Here is a 17,836-nt window from a genome sequence, read left to right on the forward strand (position 1 = left end):
AGAAACAGAACAATGTCAATAGGGCTTTTTATCGATTGTCATTTGTTTCGAGCTTCTGTCATGTGTCACATAATGTTAATACATATCGCACACCTCGTTCAATAGTGCCACAAGTGCAAAACACAAAATTCTCGAGAAATGAGCAAAACGTTCTGTAGTAAACGCGTTTTGCCCTGTAAATAATTTATTTTGAGAATGACTTGCTTCAAAATTACAACTTAGGTAGCAAATTATACACTTATTGGCTGGATCTTATTACAATTTATTAAAAATAAAACGTTATTATTATTTTGATAGTTATGGCGATATTGCATTGTGAAGAAAGTCATTTATAAAACGATACCTAGGAGATACGGCGGCAATATAATGAAAAAATCAATTGATTTTTGCAGTTGTGGCCGTATTGAATTATATCGGTTGTATTGTGGCAGTGTATATTATCGCCACATCTCTCTTGATTTTTGCAGTTGTGGCCGTATTGAACGTATTGAATTACATCGGTTGTATTGTGGCAGTGTATATTATCGCCACATCTCCCAGTTATGGCCATATTGCATTTTCAAAACCTCCAAAAATCCTACAGTGAAATACCGAAGTAACTTATTTTATACTTATCCAAAACAATATTTTAGTTCAGGCTGTATTGCATTAGATGGGCCATTATATAGGCAATATTTTACAACCTTAACCCAAAATTCGAATTTTTTGCAGTTGTGGCACAATTGAACTAGGTGTGCGATATATCTACGTCATACGTCTTTGGTTTGTGTCAGTGGTATTACCAATATCGTATGACGTAGATATATTAATATTATGTGACATGTGACACATGACAGGAGCTCGAAATAAATGACTGCGAAGGAAAAGCCCTATATGCACGTACATGTATTTAGTGTTGGAAAATTCTCGAGAATGAAAAATCGGAGAATATTCCCGAGAATATTCTCGATATGAAGAATTTTTGTGAGAATGAACCTTATGATGCGCTTATGGATTAAAGATGAAATAGGGTATTAACAATCATTAAATTATATACAAAATTATGAGACGAAACAACAGTGTTCTTTATATATAAGAAAATACAAAAACAACAGAAAACAAAATTTATTTGACAAAAAAATGAAATTTTCTTAACAGCAAATACTGCATGTGGTGAGCTAATCTGAAAAAGATGAGGCCTCAGATTCAGAATATATTTATATCATTAGCTCATCCTGGTCATCTACATTCTGCATTTCAATGTACTGATGAGAAGTTGTGGGATTTTGTTTTTCACTAGTCACCAGCTCAGTCATGGATTGGTCTATTAACAATTTTAAATTGGGAGCAATAAAAGTTACCTTATCGCCCGTTCACCAGTAAGCCGGTTTCTTTTAGAGGAGTGGATAAAACCATAAGTACTGAAACTTCTTTCAGTCGACGCACTGGATGAAGGCATGCTTACCGTCATTGGACGAATCTAACAACTGTGTTGGCTGAAAAGCAGTTGATGAATATTTCTGTTGATCCTTTTCAAATAATTGTCTAGCTCCCACTGGACATTTAACACATTTTACTAAATGTTTTGTCATTCTTTTTGCATTTTTCAAGTATTGACTATCACAAAATTTCCAAAAGTACTTGTCTTACCTTGTACACTCTTAATTTTACAGTAATTCCATATATTACTCTTCACTTCGATCCATTCTAAATATTTGCGTTAATATAGCACCAAAACAATAAATACTGACACTGTAAACATTCTAGCTAGTGGTTCATGGGATTCCCCAGCCCCGGTTACTGTTAGTTAGAGTTTCGGGGATTTGATCTAAAATCGCGTGAAAGCGAAAAAGCACTTCATGAGCGGAGCGGCAAGTAGGTGTTTGAGCTTCAAGAATAATAATGTCTGGGATGCAAAAAATATACGAGGTGAATTGGCAAAAACAATATAGAAAATTCTCGAAAATAATTTTCTGCCCGAGAATATTCTCGTTCTCGAGAATATTCTCTTGAGAATATTCTCTTCTTCCATCACTACATGTATTACATAAATATGTCGTTCTATTCTATATATCGTCCACATCATCGTCATCAATTAATATTTATAATTACCAGTTATTGTTTTCATTTATTTTTAAATCTCCACAATGTTACCAATGTCTTTAGTAATTTAGGCCCATAATAGGGGAGTAAAGGACGATTAAGACGTTTGAAGGAGACGAACAAATGCAGAGATCAGAGAGCTGTACCGGAAACCAGAAATTAGCCAGATCGTCAGAACAAAGAGACAGTTAGTTAGGTCATCTTGCAAGAATGGTTGACGGAAGGTGGGAAAAGGACTCACTGCTGAGAGGGGAAGGAAAGACGAAAAGAGAATAATCACGGAAAGAGCGGCTAGAAGCGTGTAAGGAAGACCTGGAAACAATCGGGATAATAAATTGGAGAACTTCGGCCATGGACAGAATAAAATGGTGAAATTCCAAGCCATGGGCCTTTAAGGCATGCTGAGTTGTATATATAATATCCCTCTTCTTTCTACAGTGCAATTCCCTCGGTGGGTCTAGTGATAAACAAGTAATTTTTCACAATAAATTATTTTAAAACCTCCACAATTTTACCAATTTTTTTACTATTATTTAGGCCGATAACCTTTGCAGAAGATTAAATTATTCGATTTATTTACCATAATCTGAAGGAGTGATAAAGATACTGGGGAATACCAGAACGATATTCATTTCTGAGAAAACTACATTACCATCAGCTGTGCGTTTTGTATTTGTCATTTGTTGCCCATTTTCTTATTCATCGCTTCTTAAAATCCATTTATTGTTAATTAGTACCGTCAACTATTAAGCAAAGATTTAACTTTTGCAGATACTGGCACACAAGACGATGGAGGCCTAGCGGATGGGAATATTGAATTAAGTGATGTCAGTAAGTTATATTTTTATTTTTTTATTTCTTTATTTTTATTTTTGGATCCGCAACTGTGGAGTGAACAATTAAAGAACATAACGGGGTATTGTTTTTGGTTAAGTATCGACATATTAGAGACATATCTTATAAAAAAAATATATGACAATAAAATAGTTATTTTTCTATAACTGACATAAAATGTCATAATTTGTCACCTCTTGTCAGTTGCTGGAACGTTACACCATCATCGTAGGTATATTTTTTAAAAAATTCTCGGCATTAGTTTTTGTGTATATCTTTGACTTCTTAATTCCGGTTCTCCAATATGAAGACGATCAGTGGGAAGACCACGAAAACGATGGAACGACAACTTACTGGAGGCATATTGAAAAAAACAGACAGAGTTATGTCTACACAAAAAGAAGAAGAACACAATAGTTTTGCTAACAAAAAATCCCTCTATCAAAATCCTCCAGCTAGAGTTAAAAAACTACATTTTCAGACTTTAGCCTCGGTTTATAAAAAAAATAGAGCCCATCTGACAATACCTCCGAAGGTATTTTTCAATAACAATGTCCCTTCTGACTTAAAACGATCAGATACCCGTAATATTTTTTTATTGGTACCCAATTTTGCTTATTTAAAGTACGCCTCAGCGTGTTTAAATGCAACTTTCAAAAACGCGCGTGTTTTAAAGTTACCATGGTAACAACAACAGTTTTAAATATTGATCTGACCCAGGCGCGGATACAGAGGGGGTCAACGGGGCCATGGACCCCCCTATTGTATTTAGTCTATTAGTAGAATTTTTGTTATTATTTCTTATTTTTTTCCGTCAACTCTAAAATTCAAGCGATCTGTAGAACACTAAATACACACCTCGAAAGAATTGAAAGAAGCCATAAAATCCAATAAAAGCAGCCTCCTCTGAAAAATAAATTGAAGGCGCATGTGTTTGGGTACCGATGGAACAATAAACAACGGATACATTTTTCTCAAGTCAAGCAATAACAAAAATAATATTTTAAAATGCAAATACATTAAACTGGGTATAAACCTTATCTCATGAAAAGTCACGTTTCAAATTTGCGATACAATAAAGATATAAAAATTGAAGTTTACTAGATAATCCAGGCGTACCCGTTGACAGTAGAAAGGTTAATATTAACACCTACAGTTGGTAAAGAGCGGACAGTGGGATTAATAGTCGAGAATTGTGTTTGCTAGCAGTGAATGATAGTGAATATGTCCTTACGAAAGATTCAAACCGACATAATGCAGTTCTTAAGGTCTACTAATGTTGCCGATGGTAATAATAGGCCTATGTTAACGTAAGATGTCTGAAACTGCAGTATTGGTGCAAATATGTATATTCAGTATCAGTAGTAATTACACGAGAGCTCTAAAATTATCGATTTGTTTCTCGAGTGACACTTTGACAGTTTTATTTTCACGACCCGAAGGGGAGTGAAATTATGTTAAAGTGTCACGATGGCAACAAGTCGATAATAATTTTAGAGGTCGAGTGTAATTCGCTGAGATTATTTCATGAATAAAACTGTTTTTTAAATGATTTTAGCTAATATTTTATTGATATCTTCGCCTGAATATTTGCTAAAAACCCGTTTCTTGGTGTTCTCTGTGATAAGTTGTAAAACATTAATTGTCATTAAATTCACTGAATGTTCATTTTTGCGTAGTAACGAAGAGCATCTGACGTAATGCTTGACGACGGGATATTATCAAAAATTATCGCTGTAATTTTTATTTCTGTAGCTTTCTATTGGGCAGAATCTCCTGTGAATGAAATAATCACCAGAATAACATTGCTTGAATCTGTCAATTTCAAAATCATGCTCTGGTTTACTGTATTAGACAAACTCTTGACACAATAGCTAAACTAGCAAAGTTTGTTCAAGAATCCAGCAAGAGGTCAAACCTTATTAGAGAGAAAATTGAATACGTATGTTCTCAACATAAGAAAACTAAACTTCATATTTTGTGTGAGTAGCACAAAATTACACAGATAACAGCTCAATCCTGTTGATACCGTAGGTAATTGTGATGAGTAAATTTTATCCTTAGAGTAAGTGTGAGTCGGATGGCTAAATCTGGATAATATAATATTTGCGGTAAGTCTGGTCCCCCTATTATAATTTTCTAGATCCGCGCCTGATCTGACCTGACAGGAGTACATACGTAACGTCAAATAAATAAAATATGAATAAAATTTTACTAACAAAAAATGTTTCTAAAGCTTTATTCAAATATTTAACAATCTTATGCCTGGTTGCACCAGCAGATCTTAAGCTCCAGCTTAGCATAGCTTGACTTATACTTTACTGCTGAGGCCACACTAGCGTCTAATAGCGTTAATTATCTCATTCTTTACATTAGAAATATATCAAATAATGCGATATTTAACGGGATTAGACGCTAGTGTGACCCCAGCATAAGGATTTATATTTATATTTAAAAAAAAAAAAGAAAAAAAAAATTATATTTAAGCTTAAGGCGTCTTAAGCTTAATATCTGTTGGTGCTTCTTCTTTAGGTGCCGTGTCTGTATTTAGACGTTGGCCGTCATCATGTTTACAATTTCCTGAAATCTCTCTCTATCGGCTGCTGCACGAAATAAATCTTCTACTGTGCAGCCACACCATTGTCTAATATTACGCAGCCATGAAATTTTCTTTCGACCAATCCATCTCTTTCCCTCCACTTTTCCTTGTATTATAAGGCGAAGCAGATGGTATTTAGGTCCTCTAATTATATGGCCGAAGTATTCTGTTTTTCTCCTCTTTATGATGCTTATGAGCAGACGTTCTGAATTCAGCATTTGAAGAACATCTTCCTTGGAAGTGTGCGAAACCCACGATATCTTTAGGATTCGTCGATAGCACCACAATTCAAATGCTTCTATTTTGTTTAGCATTGTGGTTTTTAACGTCCATGTCTCACAACCATACAATAGGATAGACCACACATAACATTTCAACAGCTTCTTTCGAATATTCATCGACATGTTTCAGTTGCATAAAACTGGTTTTCAGGTCATAAAAGCCTTCCGTTATATTTCGATCCTAGTTATTATCTCTTCATCAGAGTCACTATTTATAATTTAACCAGCTGCCAAGGTACTTGAAATGATTTACCCGTTCTAACTCCTCTCCAGCAAGAGAAAGCTGACCTTAATCTATATTAATCTTTCCAACTGCCATCAACTTTCTTTTTGAAATGTTGATTTTAAGGCCTCTCCGATAACTTGCTTCACTGACTAGATTTAGTAGTGTCTGAAGATCTTGTAAATTTTCAGCAAGAGTGGCTGTATCGTCAGCGTATCTAATATTGTTGATTACTTCTCCGCCTACCCTTACTCCCTCTTGTCTGTCATCCAAAGCCTCCCTAAAGATTTCTTCAGAGTACAGATTAAAAAGGGTGGGTGATAAAACACAACCTTGTTGTACTCCACGTTTTATCGGCAGTTTTTCAGTACGACTGTCTCCAATTTGGATAGAGGCTACTTGATTGTAATATAAGTATTTCAGCAGTCTTATATCGTAGTGGTCAAGTCCTGCTGCCTGCAGGCAGTCGAAAAGTGTATCATGTTGTACTCGGTCGAATGCCTTCTCGAAGTCGATGAAACAAACATAAACGTTCTTTCAGAATTCACAACTTTTTTTGTAATAGAACGCGCATACAAAATAGTGCTTCTCTAGTTCCTAGGCCATTTCTAAATCCAAATTGCTTATTACCCATTCTAGTTTCGCACAGAAGGAATACTCGGTTTTGTATAATACGTAAAAGTATCTTAAGTGTGTGACTCATCAAACTGATTAGTCTAAAATCGCTTCATTTGGTGGGCCTGCTTTTCTTTGGTAATGTTATAAACAGTGACTCCAACCAATCATCTGGTATTTTTCCTTCGTTGTAAATTTTGTTAAAGAAAGTAGTCAAGTAGGTAATGTTTTCCTCATCTAAAAGTTTAAGTAGCTCAACAGGGATTTGATCTGGTCCAGGTGCTTTATTGTTTTTGGCTTGTTGTATTGCTTTTATGACTTCTGACTTCAATATACTGGGACCTCTGTCTAATTGGTTGTCACAGGTAGTATTTGGAGCATTTTCTCGAGAAGCATCGTCAAGAAGGTCACTGATGTGTCTCTCCCATTCTTTGCACTTAAGTACGTGAGCAATTTTTTGTTTTCTAATTCCGGAGGTATATTTAAGTTTCTTGTGGAGGTTGAAACTGTCATGCTTTTTTTGGAGGTCTTATATTTCTTTACATGAATTCTCGAGCCAGGATTCTTTGGTCTGTTTAATTTTTCTTTTTATGAGTTTGTTGATTTCACGGTATTTGATCTGTTGGTGCAACCAGGTATTAATCTTTTAAATGAATGTGAATAGTGCAGTTGTTATTGATTTGAATATCTATACTTCCGTTGTTTAAATCAGAGAAAATTCTGTTCAAATTAATACTACCGAAATTTTCGGAGGCCCATGAGGTTGTACTTCCATTAATGTCACTCCCAATAATGTTTGAAACATTCAAATTCATTTTTGTTTTTCTCCTTTCCATAACAACGAAAGATATACTGATTAGATGTACATCACAAATTTAACCATTTTACATTATTATCTCTTATTTCAATTTTTTGTAGTACAATAAAAAATATCAGAAAGTATTCGTAGATAACTGAATTTTCGAAAAATCGCGCGTTTCAAAGACCCCAATATCCACTTCTACTTTAATATACTATTTCACCTATTTCTTTTTCTAGAGTGAGATATAATAATTTTGTTTGGTGTTGATTATTTAAATCAAATTAAATCCATATAATCTGAAAATTGATGACAGACATCGTTAGAGTTGAACTGTTATCTATTTCGAAGTTGTTATCTCCAAACTTAACACTTAACTGTCCGTAGTCCGTACTTTACATAAGAATAACCTGAAGGTCACGGTATTGGTCAGTTTATCTGCGTTCTGGTTACTAAGCCAAGAGTTTAAATTCGTTTCCAAGAAAGATATTTCCGACTTTTACGACTAATTCAACTTTAAGATTGGAGACATAAATTACTACAACGTTGAATGGTAACCACTACGTGGTTTCCTACAAAACTAAGATCTCTGATAATAAACAGGTATTTAATGGCTTATTACTTTTAATGATATTTAACATAATAGGTTTACTACGATATTCTGTAATTTAAATGGTTTATAATTACTACCAATAGACAAACAATCACTCTGTGCAATTATCCGATTTCAAATATAAAAATCCTTAAGAATTAACTACACGTAATTACATCATCAATGGTGCTACAGCCCTATACTATAAAAGAGCCTTGTCGTTCCCAAGACTATTGCGGACTTGTTCGGAAGTTAATTGACATCAGGCTTCCTCTAAAATTTACAAAAATTGTACATTCTTACCTCCACGACCGAACTGTTAGAGTGAAAGTATGCGATCAAAAATCAACCCCATTTACTCCAAAAACTGGAGTTCCCCAAGGATCAGTTCTAGCTCCACTGTTGTACATACTCTACAACAGTGATCTTATAAACCAAAATATCCCAGGCACTCGGCTGTTTCTCTATGCTGACGACACGGCTCTACTCACAACAACTTCACAATACAATCCACAACTCATTCACAGAAGAGCTCAGACTCTGTTAGGCGCTATCGAAGAATGCTGTTGTAAGTGGAGAGTTACGCTGAACGTGAATAAAACAACAACAATTGTGTTTCGCGCCCCCTCTGTGTCCCCCAAAATCATTAGAAATGTAGACGACTAATACCCACTGAGACTGATGGGAGAAAGGCTCGTGCCCAGCCCGACTGCAACCTATTTGGGAGTACTGTTTACCAGGACTCTCAACTAGGATGCAGATCTAAAATCTAAAGGCAACTTTAGATAGGGTAAGAAATAGAGCCAGACTTCTCAACCCTCTCTCAAGGAGAATTGGCAAGACACACACGAAAACTCTCATCCACACTTACAAGACCTATATTTTCAGAATACAGAAAGTATATATACTTTTCAGTAGAATACAGAAAGAAAGGTTGTTGCGAGTGGAACGTAGAATCCTGCGTAGAGCAAACTACGAGCACTGGAGATTCCCATCAAACGAAATCCATAACATTTCTAATATCCCCACAATTATCGAGAGAATTAACTCCCTGAACAGGAACTTCACATCTAAAGTAATCAACGGCCCCCTCTCTGACACACAACAATATCTAAAATGTTCCTGTTCTTCTCTCGGCCACGTATTCTGCCACCGAAAGCCCAAACGGAAAAAGATTCACCCACCGTCTGCTCTAATGCAAACATGCATTGACGACAGAATACGAAGAAATCCTTGAGGCTACCCCGCTAACCTACCGTACCCTCCTCTTCTAACTCCTCTTCCCTACCCCGAACAGGGAGAAGTTGGTTTTTTGCGGTTTCCCAACTTCATTGCATAATTATACCTGTTCGCCCTAAGAAAATAGCCGCAACTATTTTCTACCACTTGAACGCTCACTGTCCACGCAATGTATAAAACCACCTCCTGACCGCCGACGCAGAATACAGGCTTGCCTGTCCATTGTACAATGTTTTCTAGGGAGCTTGGTCGAGGGCAAAGCACGGACAGTACACAAACATGTCAATGGAACCAACATCAATTCCATCAAACTTTCTTCTCTGATCTCTGATAGTCGCCTGAACCACCACCGTCTGGCAACACTAAGGCCTCACCACAATTTGCCCCAGTGTTTTTTCGGACTGTTAGCTTTTTCTGCCATGCTAACAAAATTCAACGCATACCCTGAAGAGGACAAAATCCTAAACAGGCACAATTCAATGAAATCTTTCCAAATAAAGTAATCCTTTATCCTCCCACGAAACCTACATTGAGTCCAAAAAGTCCCAAGACTATTACGCCAGTCAGTTCTATCCATTGCTAACTGTTGTCAGTTTGCTGCGCCTACTTTTCTACCATCCTCATCTACACATCCTTCAATCTGTGTTTTCCCATCTGCCCATCTTAATCTTCCTATTTTTATAAGAAATACTACGTCTTTACCACCAAATATATGTTTACATCCTGTGGTATATCTCATAGCTGTACCTCCTCATCGAAATACCATTTTTACAGATGCCACCGAATATTCCTCTCGGGAGTCTCAGGATCCTTCTTTCAAATATAAGCACAAGGTTTTCATCTGCCTTGGAGATGGTCCATGTCTCCGATCCATATGTCAACATTGGTTGTATAAGGGTTTTGTATATGGCTATTTTTGTTTTCCGCTTTTCTACTTTAAGTTTCTACTTCTCATAATATGGCTACTTAGTCCAAAATAGCGTAATTATACTTGCCATTAAATTATTACAGAAAACCTTATTTTAATCATATTACAAAGTAATTTGTATTTAAATGGCGTCCTTAAGTTTCGAGAGGTAAACATACTGAATAGCAGGTATAATAATTATTAAAGGGACGATAGATTAAAATTTATTAATTTCTACCTGTGCCGGAAACTTAACCACATCATTCATATATAAATGACTTTGTAATAAGCTTAAGATTAAGCTTTTCTGCAATAATTTATGGCAAGTACAAGTGTACTTTTCGGTACTATTATACGGAAATGTTTGTTTGCCTAGCAGTTTTACCTTTTTTTTTATTTGCAAAATATTTGTTACAGCCAAATTGGTTATTATGTACTTAGGTTACAGATCCGGTTACAAATTAGTGGTGCCCTAATAAGTTTTTCGTAATATTGTTCTGAAGCTATTTCTTTGTTCCATTTATGTAATTTACTATTCTATGATACCATTCATAATTGGGAAATAAGTTACAATTTCAATTGAAAAATGATGTTATTGACGTTTCGACCTCCACTCCGGAGGTCGCTATCGAAATACAAAATATTAATAAATTAAACAAATTTTAAAAGTGAAATACAACTTATATTATGTTTCCTTTCGATTCAGAGGCGATTGAAACTTTTCTTATTGGAACCCCTTTCTTGTAAAATCCTTAATCTCTGACAACAACAATTTATAAGACAAGAGACGAGGAATAAAGAAAGCGAAATGGACTCTACAATATGCAGTCACATTCCGCTTTCATTCGTCTAGGTCTAGGAAGAGGTCAGAAATAAAGTTCCTAATACTCAAAATCTGAGTAAAGATAAAATCTGAGTAAATATACTTCGATTCAGAGGCAATACACAATCTCCAGACAGGTGTTTCTGTCTTACGATGTCCTCAGTAGAGCTGCGTGTACACCTCTAAAGCAAAACGAAACCAAACTGTCTATTTAAGTGGAATTTCGCGCCCTATGCGCTTGTCATTTCTTCTTCTTCATGTACGATGTCCTTTCAGAACGTTGGTTACCATCATAGCTATCTTAATTTTATTCACTGCCACCCTAAATAGCATGCTTGTATCAACACCATACCAATCTCGCAAGTTCTTCAACCATGAGGTTCTTCTTCGTCCTGGACTGCGTTTGCCTGCTATTTTTCCTTGCATGATATTTTGTAGCAACCTATATTTGGGACCTCTCATTACATGTCCGAAATACTCCAGCTTTCTCTGCTTGATGCTTTTTATGATCTCAGTAGTCTTGCTGAGACGTTCTAGTATTGTGGAGTTTTAAATCTTCTCCACCCAGGAAACTTTTCAAATTCTTCTATAGCACCACATTTCGAAAGCCTCCAGGCGGTTTAAATCGATTTTATTCACAGTCCAGGACTCGACACAGTAAAGTATGACCGAGAACACGTAGTAGCGAAGTAGGCGGATCCTCAATGCCAACTTTAGGTCTCTGTTACATAACACCTTGGACATCCTTCCTAAGTCATTTGAATGTACTTTTTAAGAAAGGACAGGAATTATGTTAACAAAAAATATTGCTATCAAAGAATTCAAAGGGAAATTAATGGTTCAGTAAAATATAGGTAGGTATCATTTGTATATTATTATGGTTTGCTTATCTCTTGGCGGAATATTTTTTAATTATTTATATGGTTTTCTGCATATTTAATAAATATTTGTTTAGACGTAGTTTACTAAATGCGTAATATATCACTTATCTAAGAAAAATTGTAAAAAATTAAAATTTCATACATACTTATTTGAAATGTAAATAAACTGCTCGTCAAAAGTTAGGGATATAGAAAATTCTGCTGAATTTTTATAGTAGATTTCTTCGTGAACAGATTAACGGATTCCGCTAATTTTTTTTTATTATTTTAGACTTTTCTTTAGTGTTTACACAGTTAAGCAAATGTTTACTCAAACTTTTTTTTTGTACTTATACCGGGTGGAAGAAAAGAAATGTTTTTCTTATGTTAAGTTTGAGATGCACTGTAGGGAGGACGATGTACAAATGGGAGTATATATCGAAATCGTATTGTAGTCTTATGTTTCGTGAACATTTTGTTTTTTGAATGTCACTGATATCTTTAGAAATAAAAAAATAGACGGTTTTGTAATTTAACATGTGTTTTAACCGAAACAAAAGTTTGAGACACCTTGTAGGGAGAAAAAGGCACAAAGGTGAGTATACCTCGATATTTTGTTGTAGTCTCATATTTCGTGAATATTTTATTTTTTTAATTTCTGATATCTTTAATAACAAAGAAACTAGACGATATTACTCTTTAATATGTGTTTTAACTGACGACATGCGTCACATCACACATGTGAAACATAGAAAAACATATTAAAGAGTAATACGGTCTAGTTTCTTTGTTATTAAAGATATTAGAGAAATTTAAAAAATAAATTATTAAAAAAATATGAGACTACAACATAATATCGGGGTATACTCACCTTCGTGCTATTTTCTCCCTACAAGGTGTCTCAAACTTTTGTTTCGGTTAAAACACATGTTAAATTACAAAACCGTCTATTTTTTTTTGTTTTTAAAGATATCAGGAAAATTCAAACAACAGCATGTTCACAAAACATAAGACTACAATATTATTCTGATGTATACTCACATTTGTACCTCGTTCTCCCTACAGGGTGTCTCAAACTTAACATAAGAAAAACATATTTTTTTCTTCCACCCGGTATAAGTACAAAAAATAAGTTTGAGTAAGCCTTTGCACAATTGTGTAAATACTAAAGAAAAGGCTAAAATAAAAAAAATAGCGGAATCCGTCTGTTCGCGAAAAAATCAACTATGAAAATCAGCAAAATTTTCTATATCCCTAACTTTTGACGAGCAGTTTATTTTCTAATTGCGTTTTAAATATTTCCGTTAGTTGTAGCTAATAGCAGGACGTGTTTGACCTAAACAATGTAGAAAACATTGTACCATAAAATAAATTATTCATGGGTGGGGGAACAAACATAATTTTATTTTTAATTTGCGTAGTTGTGCGCTGAATTAGCAAGTAGAAAGTGCGAAATAGAAGCCACTTAGTTACATTTAGAATATTTAAATAAATATCGTTTTTATTATACCTACTAGAGCGCACTAATAAACGGCAAAATAACGCAAAAGATGGAAAACATTGGAATACATTGCGAAACAAAACGAGAGTGGAGGTGGAAATTATCGTTATAAACGTATAAATAATAACTATTTTACATAGTTTCCCACCTTTAGACGTCTGTGACAGGAGTATTTTTATAAAATTCTACTGTCACAGTGATAGTTGTCATACTCCTCTGATACGTCTAAAGGTGGGAAACTATGTAATGTAATGTTAATGTATACGTTTATAACGATAATTTCCACCTCCACTAGTTTCACCTCTTTTTGTTTCGCAATGTATTATGTTTTCCATCTTTTGTGTTATTTTGCCTGTAATGTATTGCGATTGATACAGGAAATATTTGAAGTTAGTTTTATAGAAGTTACTTTATCTTTATATTAGTTCAGAGATCTTATTTATCAAAGAACACAACTGACATGAGTCTCCAAGGTCAGATTTTAAGAGCGTTAAAGATGAGATTGAGCAACTGCTTATTAATCCGAATACTGACCTACGGATGTGAATCTTGGACCCTGAGACAATCAGAAAGAAGAAAGATACACGCCACTGAAATGTTCTATTGGAGAAGAATGTTACGAATTCCTTAGACCGACCGCGACTATAGGACAAATAATTCATTTTTAAGAGAGCTAAAAGTTAGCCAACGACTCTCCAGTAAAGTCCATCTCCAACAATTAAAATACTTTAGAAAACATGGAGAGACTCATACAAGGAAAGGTGGAAGGCCGAAGATCACAAGGACGATCCCCAACAAGATGTATCGATGAAATTACAGGAATATGCAAAAGACCTATGCATGAGTTAAAAGAAATGGCCAGAGACAGAGATCTTTGGAGACGGACAATACACGACATCACGTCAGAGACATGTTAAGGATAGATTTGGCTAGGGATATGCCACTCAATGCATCGGGGTGTAACGTCGACATAGGATCGAGTGGTCTAGCCATCTTTGTCAGTCACATGCGCGGGATCGTTTGGTTAAAAGAGATAGATAGACCACCGATCGACTGTTTCCATGCTGTTTCCGCGTTACGCTTGTTTGGTGAGTATGCCGAGTCTACGCTTAATATGTCAATGCATCACGTCGACCACTACACTCCCTTCAGGTGGTCAGGATTGAAGAGAGAGATTGGCAAACAGCGAATTAGATTAGAGCAAGATAGAGAAAGATGGAAGCACTTGGAAGAGACCTACATTCAGGTGTGGAAGGAAAATGGTTCACGAAGAAGATGTAGATTTATCATGTCAAGGATAAGAATTTTGTTTACAACTAGATATTTTTGTGATTGCCTACATTATGTAAATAGTCTTAACGCAGAATACTATCTATGCCTGAAAGCTTGTCAACTAGCTACTGATACAGATTAATCCAATAAATTTATTAGTTGTTTATCTATTCCTATATTTTTTCATCAGCTGCCTTATAATCAAAATTACATCTGTTGTTGATCCGCTTGAATAATTTCAAATATATAAACCAACGTGTTAGGCAACTTGCTCCTGTCTCTGCTTAAGTTGTTCACTCTTCCCCCATTAATATCATTTGACCCAACTGTTTTCATTTTCTTTATTTTTTATAGTGCTTAAGCAACTTACTACTCAATTGTTATTTTGGTTACCATTGCTATTACTGTATCCACTGGTTTGCTGCCACATTCTTTGCTCCGAGTGTGTAATGATGAGGAAACTATTATTTTAGCTGATTGAACTTATTCTCTAGCTGTATATACAGAGAGAGTCTGTAAAGTGGAATAAATTCAATATCTCAAATACTAATTGTTTTTTTGGAAAATGCTCAGACCCGTCGATTAGTATTTCAAATTGTCCTTTTTGACATTCAATAATAATGTATACAGGGTGTCCCAATTTAGAGATATGACGTCATCGTCGATTTTCTTAAATGGCAACACTGTCATTTTGATAGCTAATTTGATAGGGTTTGTAAAGTTATACATAACTGCAAAATATCAAATTTTTATTCGCTACCATTTACAAGATAATAGAAAATAACAAAGTTATATCTGTAATTTGGCATATATTCAATAATTAAAATACTAACTGTTTTTTTTTTAAATGCTCAGACCCGTCGATTAGTATATCAAATTGTCCTTTTTGACATATAATAATAATTTATACAGGGTGTCCCAATTTAGAGATATGACGTCATCGTTGATTTTCTTAAATGGCAAAACTGTCATTTTGATAGCTATTTTGATAGGGTGTGTAAAGTTATACACAACTGCAAAATTTCAAATTTGTATTCTCTACCATTTAGATGATAATAAAAAATAACAAAGTTATGAAAAAGAAGTAATCAACTAATAATTGAATTTAATTATTTCAATAAATTAAGCAAAAACTCATAATGTTGCCCTCAATTATTGTCAAATTGTCAATGGGCAACGTTATGAGCATTTGCTTAATTGAAATAAATAAATTCAATTATTATTTGATTACTTCTTGTTCTTCATAACTTTGTTATTTTTTATTATCTTGTAAATGGTAGGGAATAAAATTTTGAAATTTTTCAGATGTGTATAACTTTACACACGCTATCAAAATAGCTATCAAAATGATAGTGTTGCCATTTAAGAAAATCAACGATGACGTCATATCTCTAAATTGGGACACCCTGTATACATTATTATTATATGTCAAAAATGACAATTTGATATACTAATCGACGGGTCTGAGCATTTTTCAAAAAAACAGTTAGTATTTTAATTATTGAATATATTCCAAATTACAGATATAACTTTGTTATTTTCTATTATCTTGTAAATGGTAGAGAATAAAAATTTGATATTTTGCAGTTATGTATAACTTTACAAACCCTATCAAATTAGCTATCAAAATGACAGTGTTGCCATTTAAGAAAATCGACGATGACGTCATATCTCTAAATTGGGACACCCTGTATACATTTTTATTGAATGTCAAAAAGGACAATTTGAAATACTAATCGACGGGTCTGAGCATTTTCCAAAAAAACAATTAGTATTTGAGATATTGAATTTATTTCACTTTACAGACTCTCTCTGTATATTTTTGCTATTATTTTTTTTTAATTTCCATATTGTAATCCGTCGTTGATTCAATAAGGCTCTTCCTACGTATTAGTTCAAAAATATCGAAGAAATCATCAGTCATGCGTCATTTCCTTTTTTTTTTTATTGTGGATTTCTCTATTTCGTTGTGGTTTTGATAACTTAATAACCATTGGCGATAACTCGTATATAATTAGTAACCAGTTCGAACTTTTCGAATTATTTTATACGCCGTATTTTATGACATCAAACACCTTCCACTCTAGAAAAGACACAAAGACATTATTGTAGAAGGAACTCTTAGAATATGTGGAAACTTTTTTTAACTTAGTATGAAGATTGTAGGTGAAAATAAATTCAAATTACACCATTTATTATTTTACTCAAGAAATAAGCCACAATTTAAGTTGGAAATTCAATTTATTTGATGTTTCGACTTTCACTTCGGAAATCGTTATCAAATTAGACCATTCTTTTAATTTCAGACAACAACACCAGCAATGTAGAAGTAGTAATATTATCTACCTAGTTAAAAAATAATTTAAAAAAAATCAAATAGAATAGTTTTTTTAGTATTTAACTGGGATATAGAGAGAATTATTAGTTAAAAATGTCAGTAAGTACTACGAAATAATGCCCATTTTTAGTTAAAATAAAGCCACAAAATGTCAGATAAGACATGCTGGGTCCAACAACTTTTCTAATACGGAAAATTTCGGGAGGGGGAGTTTCATAAATATACAGGTTTCTAAACTTTGATGCTTCCGAGAAATGGAGTAACCTTAAAAATTGTCGGCCAATATTACCAGTAAATTGTAAGTATTTTTATCAAACAATCCTGCAAAAATTCATCATTTATGACTCCATTGTGCGCCCACCATAGGGAGGGGGGACACGCATCATAAATAGTCATAAAGTGTATACCCTCACAGCTGATTTTTGCAGGATTGTTTAATAAAAATATTTACAATTAACTGGTAATATTGTCCGACAATTTTTAAGGTTACTCCATTTCTCGGAAGCATCAAAGTTTAGAAAGCTGTATATTTACGAAACGCCCCCTCCCGAAAATTTTCCGAAATAGAAAAGTTATCTGACTCGACCTGAATAGCTGAATAAAAAAAGACTCATGAGGGAGGTAATAATTTTTTTTAAATGGTGGGCCCAAGGACTTATCTTCTCGATTGTATGTACTCTTAAATAATTTGAGTAAGTAATATATATTTCTTATGCTTGATCTATGTATACATCCATATAATGCATTGCAAGAAATAGTATACCATATATATAGTATAAGTAATAATAGTATAAGACGAAACTACATAATAGTTAGCAAAAATTATTATTGGATTTCCCAAAAAATATCCTAAAAATAATTTTCAGTCCGT

General features: G+C 34.2%; 1 protein-coding gene across 5 annotated transcripts in view; it reads left to right on the forward strand.

Annotated features, from left to right (window-relative positions):
* Positions 1 to 17,836, forward strand: part of LOC114326577 (embryonic polarity protein dorsal) — a 125,777-nt gene that overhangs the window by 39,958 nt on the left and 67,983 nt on the right. For all 5 annotated transcript variants that reach the window (XM_028274978.2, XM_028274979.2, XM_028274977.2 and 2 more), the window contains one exon: positions 2,854 to 2,913. In XM_028274978.2, the coding sequence (XP_028130779.2) occupies positions 2,854 to 2,913 (60 nt within the window). The remainder of the gene's footprint in view (positions 1 to 2,853; positions 2,914 to 17,836) is intronic.

This window comes from Diabrotica virgifera, chromosome 3 (assembly GCF_917563875.1).
Source record: "Diabrotica virgifera virgifera chromosome 3, PGI_DIABVI_V3a".
Classification (NCBI taxonomy): Eukaryota; Metazoa; Arthropoda; class Insecta; order Coleoptera; family Chrysomelidae; genus Diabrotica; species Diabrotica virgifera.